At 38.0% G+C, this 12372-nt stretch overlaps 1 protein-coding gene across 2 annotated transcripts in view; it reads left to right on the top strand.

Moving 5' to 3' along the window:
- The window catches only part of NIPAL1 (NIPA like domain containing 1), a 45271-nt gene extending 37859 nt beyond the window's left edge, over positions 1-7412 (top strand). For both annotated transcript variants that reach the window (XM_073342107.1, XM_073342108.1), the window contains exon 6: positions 4125-7412. In XM_073342107.1, the coding sequence (XP_073198208.1) occupies positions 4125-4756 (632 nt within the window). In that variant the 3' untranslated portion in view covers positions 4757-7412. The remainder of the gene's footprint in view (positions 1-4124) is intronic.
- The last annotated feature ends 4960 nt before the right edge of the window (positions 7413-12372 follow it).

The raw sequence follows: 12372 nt of genomic DNA, 5'->3' as shown, positions 1-12372 counted from the left end.
GACCAGAAACACCTGGAATCTTACTCATCAGCAAACCTACAATTTCACATTGTGAATTATCAGGTGCTGATGGCCAAATATAACTTAACAAATTATGCAAGATGTGATTCTCTTATTCAACACTTTCCTCCAGACCAAAGGGGGCAATATCAGGCTTATATTGCTGAGGGGCAGTTATAGGCCAGAACATCACTTCAGGAGGTTTGGGCACCACCGCCTGTTCTATCACTATAGCAGTTGGTAATGTAAAGGGCATCCAGCCTCTAGTTGCCTAGTTTCTCCAGAGAAGTCCAGAATATGGTAGAGGATCTCCCATTTTGATGGACTAATGTTGTTCACAGAGAATACTGACGAGTCATTGCATAACCTTGGACTCCAGGTCCACATTGCATTCATTAGCCCTCTATACTCCTGGAAACAAAAGAAAATTCAGTAGATTGCAAATGGGTGGGATCTTTGGATCAATGTAATTCTCTGGTTTTCAGAGACCAATTGAACCTTCAAGAAAGAGACATAGGTTCCAGAGAAAGAGATTCTCCAAACCACCCGACACAAGTTCGCAGCAGACTTCATCTTCGAAGCACCAGTTTTGACCAGATAGTTGAGGATTCAGACCCTCTGCTCTCTTTAGCCTGTCAGCTGCAACGATTTGCACGCTTCTCCACATCTGGAGACCAAGTTTCCCATTTCTGACAAGCATAGGAACATACCACCTCAGACAGATGGATGCTGAAAATAATAATATTGTGCTACACCATCCATTTTACCTCCCTCCCTCCTTCTAATCTCTCTCTCTCGATCAGTCTTCAGGGACCCCTCTCATGAGTTCTTACTAAGATAGGAAATACACTTCTTTTTTCATATAGGAGCAATAGAGCTGGTCCCCACTCAGCACCAGGGAAGGGGCTTCTACTTGAGGTACTTCCTTTTGCCAATAAAAATGGATGGGTGGAGACTAATCTTAGATATAAGACTCTTGAACAAATGTATGAGGTCTCAAAAGTTCAGGATGGTGACTCTAACAGCTATAATTCCTTCTCTAAATTCAGGGGATTAGTTTTCAGCTCTTTACCCTCAAGACACATACTTCCACATAGTGATACACACATCCCACAGAAGGTTCCTGCATTTTACCATAGCCCAGGATCATTTTTGGTACCGGATACTCCTATTTGGTCTCTCCTCAGCTCCAAGAGTTTTCAAAGGTTCTATCAGTAGTGGCTGCCTACCTGTGTCATCAGTAGGGCCCTACCAAATTCGCAGCAAATAGTCATCAGGCAACTGTAATATTCCTGTACCTCAATGATTGGCTGGTTAAGGGTTGGTCATAGCAGGAGGTGTTGACCACCAGACAGAAAGCACTTTCTCCATTCTTAAACTTGGGTCTTCAGTTGACTGGGAAAATCCACATTGATTCCTATACAGAATGTACAATTTATAGGGGAATCCCTGGATTTCTTGGCATCCAGAGCCTTTCTTCCTGTGGACAGATTCATGACAGTATCAACCTTGTCAGAACTATTCAAGGTAGCCCCCAGAGTTGAATCAGAAGCTGTGTTCAACTTCTGTTACAAATGTGCAAGCCGCCATATGACCTAAACATGCTAGATGACATCTTTGCTGTTTCCAGGGATGGCTCAGATCAGTTTACTTGCCAAACAGTCACAACCTCGACGAGGAATGTCAGTGTCTCAACAAGTGAAACACTCTCTAGACTGGTGGAAGGTTCATCGCAATGTAGGGTTGGGAGTTCTTTTCCTCCAACTGATGCCCACGATAACTATAACTACAGATACATCTCTGTTCGGATGGGGACCACATCTTGACACTCTAATGGTAAAGGGCAGATGGTTATCCCAAGAAACCACACTTCACATCAACGTGTTGGAGCTCAGAGCAGTTAGAAGTGCCTGCCTTCATTTTCTGCCTCTCATCAGACACTGGTCTATCAGACAATGTGGCCTGCCAGTTTTATATATATTGGCAGGGAGGAGCAAAATCCCCTTTCTCTGTACCAATGCAATAAGGTCATGGAACTGGTGTATAAAACATTGCATAAGAATTTTGGCAATGTGTCTTCTGGGCAGGTAAAATGACACTGAGAGTGTCAGCTGTATTTTTTCCCAGATTCTTGCTGACATATTTCAGACTTGGGGATTTCCAGAAGTGGACCTCTTTGGCACAGCTACACACACAAAATGCCATCGCATCTGTCTGAGGTGGGGGAGAGTGAGGTTGCCATTCCTTGTGGGATCCCTTCCTCCTCACTCATATGAAAAAGCTGTTTGTGTTTCCCCTGATGCCTCTAATTCTCTGAATAGTGAACAAAATCAGAAAGGAAAAGGGTGGGGTAGCATCATATATCAATCCAGCATCTTTGCCTTTTATTTCGATCACTCCTGAATAGTGCATATCCTTTAATATCTGTAGTCCAGTCATGATTACTGTTCCTCCATGTTTCTGTTATCCCTAGAATACCTAGTTTCACATCCTGTATCAGTAGTTCTAGTTCCTCCATTTTGTTGCCCATGCTCCTCACATTAGTATACAAAGATCTCAGTTGTTTCTGTCTGACCTCACACAATTTCCTAGCTGGATTAGGTATAGTCCTTTAGCTGCCCCTACTTCTGATGTTCCTTTATTCTTTACTATATCCTCATTTGCCTGATTTTCCTTTTCCTATGTATTAAAACCAGGCAAACAAACTCACCTGTTTGTCGGGTACAAGCTGAAACTTAACACAAGAAGTCTTTTAGAAATGCCTACTATATACACAGCATATAGAACTTCATTATCTCTCAGGGTTACCTTTTGAGATCCGAGTCATTGGGGAAGCCTTGGCTGCATGGTCCAGGAATCCCCTGCAGTTAATGTAGGAACCCAAAGCTTCCATATACATGGCACTGTGCCTCTGGCATATTCTCCAGGAGATGCCAATTTTGAGGATAGAATCCCCTGCCCTGTCTTGGGCAGAGGCCCAGACTGATCTTTAAGACACTATGTAAGTCTATTTTTTTTTTCTTCTGCCCTTTCAGCCAACTCATGTAGGTTTTTCCGTGGGAGGAAAAAATCTGACTAATAAAGCTTTCACTTCCAAGCCATCTGGATGGCAATGACCAGAAATTGTTGCCCTCGTGTGACTGATTCTTGGCCTATGTGAAATGAATTATTGGTTTCATTCTAATTTAAAGCAAACATGGCCACGTCACAAACTGGTCCATCGCTGTCTGACTTAGCAGACAGCCCAAAAATTGATGTATGCGTGGGGGAAACTTGCACAGCTGCTACCAGCATTGTACCTGTTCTTGGGTCAAATTAGAGCTTTTTGCTCTTCTTGGTTGTCAATCTGGAACATTTAATGAATAATATGTTCATTCTTTATGTTCATAATAATTAATCAGCATGTGTGTTGTGAACTCTCCAAAATTTGTGGTACAGTCTGAAGCCACAAAGGATTTTTGGGTTCAGGACTAGTTTTAGGACTAACATCTAGACTGAGTGGAGGTGTTCTGGAATAATAAATACTATATAATAAGCACAGAAGTAGCTATCAGAACCCCGTTATATTCAAGCACCGCTGTGAAAAAGAGGGTAGGAGGGCTTGACAGATTATAGTGTGGAAAAGAGGATTGCCCAGAGTGAGAGTTTGAAAAACTGAGACTATCAAGGCCAACCAAAAACTATGAATTTGCTTCAGTGAAGTGAGCATCCCTTGGTTAGGCTAATGCAATGGAACCACGCATGGGGGCTGAGAAAGAGCACCAGTATTTTTATAGGGCTGTGTGTATATATAGTCTGATATACTTCATTAGTTGTCTTTTAAATGGCCTAGTAAAATGCATAACTTCATTTACAAATATAATAATGTCTTAATGTATCAGAATACTGTAAGCATAAAGCAGGTTAGATTCTTATACCTAAATACTGGGCTAATTTCACTGTTTGAGTAAGTGGGTGTAACTCTATTGATTGCACTGGAATTGACTGCACTGTGCCTTGTGAATTTGTGCCAGTATTTATATTGCAGTTAGAAAAGCTGTATAACTTTTTTGTACCTGACTGAATCTGATTTGAAACTGTACCTCATTAATTGTGTGTAACTTCTTTTTCTCCTTCCCAAACAGTGTTCATTGCATTTGCTGTGGTTATAACTGTGGTCTCCCTGGTGCTGATTTTTGTTGTGGCTCCAAGGAAAGGTCAGACGAATATACTGGTCTACATATCAATTTGTTCAGTGATTGGTGCCTTCTCTGTCTCATCAGTCAAGGGCCTTGGCATTGCCATTAAAGAAATACTGGAGCAGAAGCCAGTTTACCAACATCCGCTGGTTTATATTTTGGTGGGGACTTTAGTGCTCTCGGTCAGCACTCAGATCAACTATCTTAACAAAGCATTGGACATGTTTAATACATCTCTAGTGACACCTATTTATTATGTGTGTTTCACTACTACAGTTGTGACATGTTCCATTATCCTGTTTAAAGAATGGAATAGCATGGACTTGGGTGATATCATTGGCAGCCTCAGTGGATTCTTCACCATAATCATAGGCATTTTCCTTTTGCATGTTTTTAAAAATACTAATATCACCCTGAAGCAATTGACATCTACAGCTATAAAAGAACCCTCATTGCCTCTGCATGGATATGATGCTCATCATACTTTATTGGAGAACATGGAGAGCCCCACGCTGGCATATGAGGAGGACAATCCTTTGTTCAGTCGAGGAAATGCACAGGGAGCTATTTGCCATTAAAATTTTGACATGCAAACCAGATCCACCTACATCAATCAGAACGGTCTCTGCTTTTTTCCTGGGGGGAAAAAAAAACTTTTATGAAGTGAGATAAATGTTGGCAACAACAGTGTGTGCTTGGAGAAATAGATAAGTCACTATGATGTTAGTTATTGAATGGAAAACTGTTGTATGTAATCAATGACACAAATAGAAATCTGCCATTGAGACTTTTTCATTGCCCATATCTCTGACAGTATATGACTTCCTCAGTCTCCTTATTGTGGTTTTGTCAATTGGAAGACTTTCTTTTTCAGCTGAAGAATTGCAATATGTGCAATATATATTGATAAAGTGCAATTTTCCTTCATGATACGGGGTAGTAAACACTTTATTAAGGTAACAGGCTCTTTATAGGTATCTTAATAAAGGCATTACTAGAAGAATATGATGACCATTTCAAAGATTGAAATGCTAATATATTGTCACGGTTAATGCATATATAACATTCAACTTTGAAGCCTATCAATTAGCAGATGTCCTGAAGGAAACACAGCTTTCCCCCATTAACAGTTCTATATTAAAACTTAATTTGTTTAAATGAGAACTTCATTTGTGAGCATTGAGCCCAGTTCAGATACTTTGAAACATAAACAGCATACTTTTGTAGCAGTTTTCTGGTATCTAGTCTCTTCGAGCTTTTTCTTTTTTCCTTTGTTAGTTCCTGTTTTTTGATGTTAAAGTCCAGTTCTTCTAACTGAGTCTGGATTTTTTTCCTATATAAAAGCTATACATGGAGCTTTTAACTATTTCTAATGCACTATAGTGTTGACTGTATATTAAGCAAAGAGAATACCATAATTTACCTTTACTGTACTGAGTGATCAAGGAGCATCAAATCATTGCATTAAGTGATTTGTCTAGCCCTTATTTTCTACAACTACTTAGTATTTGCCTCACAAATGTGTCAACTTCTTTTAAAATTATGTCTTGATGGCCTATCACCTGTGTTGCAAGAACCTCTAGGTCACAGTGTTGGCCATGAAACCTATAAAAGACAGCTGATCTATGCACAGATGATATTTTATTGCATAATTTCTATTTAATTTGACACCTCTTTCCCTGCCATATTGTGAGCCAGAAAGTGACTTCAGCTATCAAATGTGTAGGTCCAGTAGACTAGGATGGTCAAGTTCTATAGTGTCTCCTCAGCACAGCATCACCACACAGCGTGGCTCCCTTACTGAATTCCGAGCCTCTTCAGCAAGAGGTGATTTTAGGATTTAATCAATTCACTTTCCTTGCTCAAAAGTGATGTGTAAAACATGAGATGGGGGATTTTCAGTGTGTAACAAAGAAACACAAACAAATCTTTTGCAATTTAGAAAATGAAATGTTGCTCGTTCTACTTTTACAAAGTAAGCCTATGCTGTGAAGTTCACTTTAGTTTAGATGCATAAGAAAGTTTCTTTAACTTTGAAGAGTTCCTGACAAGAGGAAAATGGACCGCCATGTTTCACAAGTATTTGTATGTCTGCATAACTTATAAGGTTGTGTATTTTATTTAATTTTTGGGAGGTATTCTTAATGTGTCTTATTTGCTAATGATGATTGTTTCCCCTTATTATTTGGAAACCACCAAAAACCAGACTGATAATAGTGTTCAGAACACTAGTGTAAAACCATTTTAATCCCAAGTTTTAAACTAAATATACCTTTTTTAGCTTGGTTATGAGGGTAGTTGGAACACATTGACACAGACTATCAGTTATAGCAATCATTTGCAGATTGCCTTTAAACCACCCTCCTGTGAAATACTAGTTTGACTGAAGTGGTTTGTCTAGCTGTAATCCTCAGTAAGGTAAATACGGTATTACAGGGAAATGTTGCTATCATCAGATCCTTTCTTCACTCAGAGTTCAGGATCATAGCCTATTACAACTGCTTTTGAGAAGCATGTGGAATAAGGCTGGAATAGTTGCAGCAATGTTGCATGCAACAGGAAGAGACTTACAAAAATTCTTCTCACTTTTTAAATACGAGCATTCATATAGCTTTAGATGTTCTTCAGACATTCCAAATGAGCAATACAGGGGATGTACAGAGACTATTTGGGGTTTTATTAGTCAGGTGTGTAAGATCAAACTGTTCAGCACAAAAAGTGGGTAATACGTTACTGTAAATTTACACCATTAACTTTAGAGAGTTTGGCCTTTTAATAAAAACTTGCATTGCTTCTCAGTGGAAATTAATTATGCTGGTTACAGTGTAACGTTTAGAACAAAGTTTGTATTTTTTTTAAAAGGAAGTCTATTGGCATATGGCTTGCCTATGTTTTCATGTATAACTATCATAGTTGTATGCACAAATGGTTATTTGCATGAACAAATGCCCAGTTAGACATGTTTGTATATGTATTACTATTTTTTAAATGAACTCCTACTTGTACATTTTTGCATATGCACATGGGCTACCTATTTTTAAACCTGGCTCTGACAAAATCTGCGTGGTTGTAATAAGTATGAAATAAGTCTTTCCTGATGAACCTGGTTAGTTTGTAATCATACAAAGTTAACTTCCATAAAGAAAAATGGATGTAAAACTTGTTTTTCCTAAAGTATCAAAACCCCATAGTTAATGCTTATTTTCATTATGTCCAAGAACACTAGAATGTCAATAAAGGAAATAATTGTTTTTATTATGAGATTTGATTCTTAAAATACTTTTGAATGAATTACTTAACTAAAAGAGATTTTATATTTTGTTGGAAAGGTTTATATTTAGTGATTGCTTCCCTTGAAGGGTTTTAAAGTTTTAATTTGAGTATAAAGATATTCCACTGTTTTGTCTTGTAATAAAAAGTATATATTAATTTTGTGCTAGATCATGTTTTCTTTAAGAGAAAATGCAGTAAATAGGCTAAATGCTATAGTAAAATCAAACATATCTGTTTAATCTGAACAGAACTGTATTATCTCTGTGGTATCCCATCATATGTATCATTTATATACATGCCCATCTAAATGAAGGAGATTGTTAGGCTGAGTTCAGTGTAGATAATGGCCTGATCATGAACTCACCTGTATCAATTTTGCAGCAGTGTTAACTGCATTGACTTGAGGGGAGTCAGTCTGCATTTAGACCAGAACGGCTGAAATCAGAATCTAGCCTATAAGCTTTAATCAGTACAATTACCCTATTATAACTCATGCATTATTATAATTCTATTTTTGAATACCCAAAGATGTGCAAGGCACCTTCCAAGACAGATTAAATACAGGCCCCTCCAGACAAAAATGGCACAAGGAGAGGAAAAAGAGGGTGACAGTAACAAGTTCATATAGTTTTGCAGCAAGGCACATGTATAGCTTAGTAGGTTTGTGTTTTGTTTTGGTTTTTTTTTTTTAAAGGGAACTTTCTTCTTGTTTCTCATAGACAAGATGGCAAAAGTAAGATTTTTTGGGGGGGAACCATTTGTATGTGGTAAGGGAGGTTGGTATATAGGTGTAGGGATGAGAACAGTTCCAAGGTTTAAGGGAGCAGCATGCTATAAGGGGTGGAGAGAAAACGCCAAAGAAGGTAGTGAAGTTGCTTTTAGCACCAGAGCAGACAGAGTTAGAAAATGAGACCAGGTCTGAGAAATGCTGTGGATAAGGTAGGGGTTTACTGTGGACTTTGTACAGCAGAAGACCAACAGTTGAAAGAGATTGAATGATACAGAAGATGATGGACCAAAACAGGATAGAAACAGGGCCAGATCACACCCCCAAACATCCACACATAGAGAGTTACCTCCTCCTGTGTGTGGAGGTGGGGTCTCAGTTGCTTCCTTGGCACTGTATTCAGTCTGTACATACGCTCCATTCTGTGGAGTCCTCTCTTGGTCTGCAGTAAAAATAAAATGGAAATTCATGAGGTGGTAGCAATTACCATCCATTCCCTAACTCTGCAACTTTCTTGCTGCAATGGCAGCAAGGGAATGGAATCTCTGCTCTTGGTACTACAAGATAGGCAAATAATACTACAAAAAGGACTGTATTCACAGAAGATGGCCTCAAATTTTCTTTTTAGTAACTTGACTGTATTGTTGAGATGGTGAAGAAGGTCAAATATGCTCTGCAAGGAAAGCAAGCCAGCTGTTAGACTAACTGATACTTATATTTAGCAAGATAATGCTATAAAATTCTATAATGCTATAGAGATAATTGGGGGGTGGCATGAGTGGGAAAGAGAAAAACAAACCACGTCTAAAAAGCATGTTGGCTAATGACCTGAGGAGGTACAATGCCTTTAACTAAGCAGCAAATCTCAAAAGATCCCTGTTAGGTCAGGGTAATTTTGTTGAAGTTATTTTATCATTTGCATGGAAAACATCTGAAAACTTAGCTGAGCAAAACTCTGGAAATGCACCATGGGAACAACCCAACATTAGCAGGATATGGACTAGTGAGATGATCTGATAAGTCGTTCCCACCTCTGGCTTCTGTGATTCTTCTTTCCTGAGTTTTAAGTTGTTTTTCCTCAAATGCCTAATACAATAAACACAAGAATGCTATTTATAAAGTAACATGAAGTGTTTTTGAGGAGTGGGGGATAGTTAAAGAGTTCAAAAGGTGATATCTTGGTTTGTGTCAGAATTTGAAAGAAGTCAGATATCACCTGGCTGTAAACTAATCTATATACAAGGTATTCATAGGGTAATACAGTGTCAGGGTGCCAAATGCCAATTAACTAGTAAATTATATATCCAGCTAGTGAATGATAGTGCAGACTTTGTTATTATTGACATAAAACTTGTTAGCTAAGTACAACAGATTTCATGATAAACACATCCGGTAAAATTTTCAAAAACACCCAACTGGCATAGGGTCCTAAGTTTGGCTCCTAGGTCAGTTAGGCACTTTTGAAAATTTTATACATTATGGTTTAGTGCATTGTGTTGGGATTTGCAGTAACTAATGTTTAAAGGATCTAAAGCTACAAGGAAAATATATCCGTATATTGATTATAGACTTTTTGAGGGAACTCAGATATGTCAGACAGCAGTGAGTGAGTAGAAATTGATTAGATCCATGTCAATCAAAATGATAAAATATAACAAAAAAGAGGGAAAATAAAATTTTAACATAAATTCTTGGTAATATTAGGCACTCCCTATGTCCCATATGCTAAAGTTAACAATAAGTAATTTAATCATCTGAGGCATGCAATCTAATAATAAGCTGTATCTGCCTTGTCAGAAAATAATGTCTAATGATTCTGATTTTTGTCACATAGATTCAATTTACTCTCTAAAATACTTTTCACTTATTACCAGGCAACTATGAAAATCCTGTACATATGAATATTAGATATTTACAGCTGAGATATTTTTCAATAGTAACTTTAAATGTGCTTTTTTCCCAGCAAAGCCAATATAAAACTTACATCCAAAATATTGGTATGCCTCCTATGTCCTCCTACGAGTCCTTTACTCATACTGTGAGTAATGCTAAATGGTTGAGTGTTCTCATTTTGTAATTAGGCATTCTGTACATCGAAAAAATGAGATCTTTATTCACCCACACAACAGGGCTAGCAAAACAGACTTTAGTCTTCTGTTTTCCAAGGGCACCGTAGAGCTGATCTTTCTGTCAGTACCTGTTAGTAAATAGTAATATCTTTAATTCTTTCTTTCCGTATATTTGATTCATTTATAGGTATTAATTATTCTTTAGAATCTTTATCTTCAACAAAGACTATGTCTGAAGTCTAAGGCCCAAAACACGGGTCTTGACCAATGTGTAATCCTTTTCAGGAATTTTTCATTATGCTGTATTTAATAACTCTAGGGCACCTTTATGTCTATGTTTATAAAACTCTAGATATTCTTGGAAACCATCTCCTTAATGTATATATAAAATGCTAACATTAGCATATATAGACTAGGGAAACTAATAAGAGATTATTGTTATAGCAGATGTTTTCTGTTGGGGAAGTCAACATGGAAGAATGATTGTGGGGTAGACTCAGAGATATTAACCTGAAGAATTGTTAGTCCTCTGAGCTGCAAATAATCATGCCTTCTCACATGAGTCAGGTAAACTGAGACTGTATAAAAATGTCATCACAACACATGTTTCTGGGAGAATATTCTTGGCAACTAGGTTTCCTTTGTCTGAAACCCTATATAAAGATAATGATATGAAAACTTGGGTTTGGGGAAATGAAAACTGCATGTCCCTTTCAGATGCAGGTCAGACACACATCCAGTTCTTAGTCTGACAACAAAGGGTGGTAATGTATCTATGTCTGTGTTCTGTATAGTGCTGTACTAATCTCTGATTAATAATCTTAGATTAAATAATTTCATTTGAGCCTGTTATTTTGACAACCTCGAGTCATTAACTCAGACACGCAACACCTTCAAAGATGGTCAATAGGAGTTGAGGTCACTCAGCACCTTCCAGGATCAGGGCAATATATATTCACTCTAAAAAGAGAGGATAAAAAACTTGATCTCTCCTTCACCTGCCTATTATTTTTAAATTTAAAGTTCACTAAGTATATGTTCTACAGTTTTTTTATAAATCTTACCATAAAACTTGCTGATAAAACAGTTGGATATTGCTTTTGTATATTATCCACAGCACTTTAATTACACTTTGTAGTACAAGGACAAGGAAAAAGCATTTCTTCTGCTTAAGTTTACTCAATACAGAATATTGAGAATGATGAATCAGATTCATTAGCCTGCTTCACTAAATATGCAATGAAGTATTATGATTCAGAATGAGTCAACAACTTACTTTTTATTAGTACATACTGTAAAACTTCCTTCACTACGTTATCATTCCATCATGCCAGGCTGGCTACTGCCTTTTATATTGTTACAATAACATTCACCAGCACAAGGACACACAGATGACATGGTGATGTGGACCATGTAAGGACAGGATAAGTATGGTTCCACTGACACACAGAATGAACACTGGTTAAATAACCACAAACAAAAGGTAAATGGCATTGTAGCGTGTTTGTGGGACGCATCTAGTGGGGGGCTGCAGTGATCACTATTCAATTAGAGGGAGAGGAGAGGCACATGCTAATCAAACTTGCAGATTATACTGAATGGAAGTTACTGCAAACATTATATACACAGACCACGTCGGTCCCGTTCTCCCCCCCCCCCCCCGAATTTGTCCTGAAAACTATGTGGTAAGCAACGTATGTGGGATGATTACAGACAAGTAACAAGGCGAGGTCCCTGACCCAAAGATCTTACAATCTAAATCAAATGAATAATTGACAGACAATGAGGAGGAGAGAGACAACAGAAAACCAAGAGAGAAGGAAAACCTGCTTTTGTTGGTAACATTGTTTAATGTAGAGCTGGATTTTCAAGCTTTTCTTCTTACAGATAAATTGTGGATGAACATAACATAAGACAGGTTTCAGAGTAACAGGGGGGTGGAGGGTGAGAAAACCTGGATTTGTGCTGGAAATGGCCCAACTTGATGATCACTTTAGATAAGCTATTACCAGCAGGACAGTGGGGTGGGAGGAGGTATTGTGTCATGATCTCTGTGTGTATATAATATCTGCTGCAGTTTCCATGGTATGCATCCGATGAAGTGAGCTGTAGCTCACGAAAGCTC

This window comes from Lepidochelys kempii, chromosome 4 (assembly GCF_965140265.1).
Source record: "Lepidochelys kempii isolate rLepKem1 chromosome 4, rLepKem1.hap2, whole genome shotgun sequence".
Taxonomy (NCBI): domain Eukaryota; kingdom Metazoa; phylum Chordata; order Testudines; family Cheloniidae; genus Lepidochelys; species Lepidochelys kempii.
This window is presented reverse-complemented; position numbering and strand designations above follow the sequence as displayed.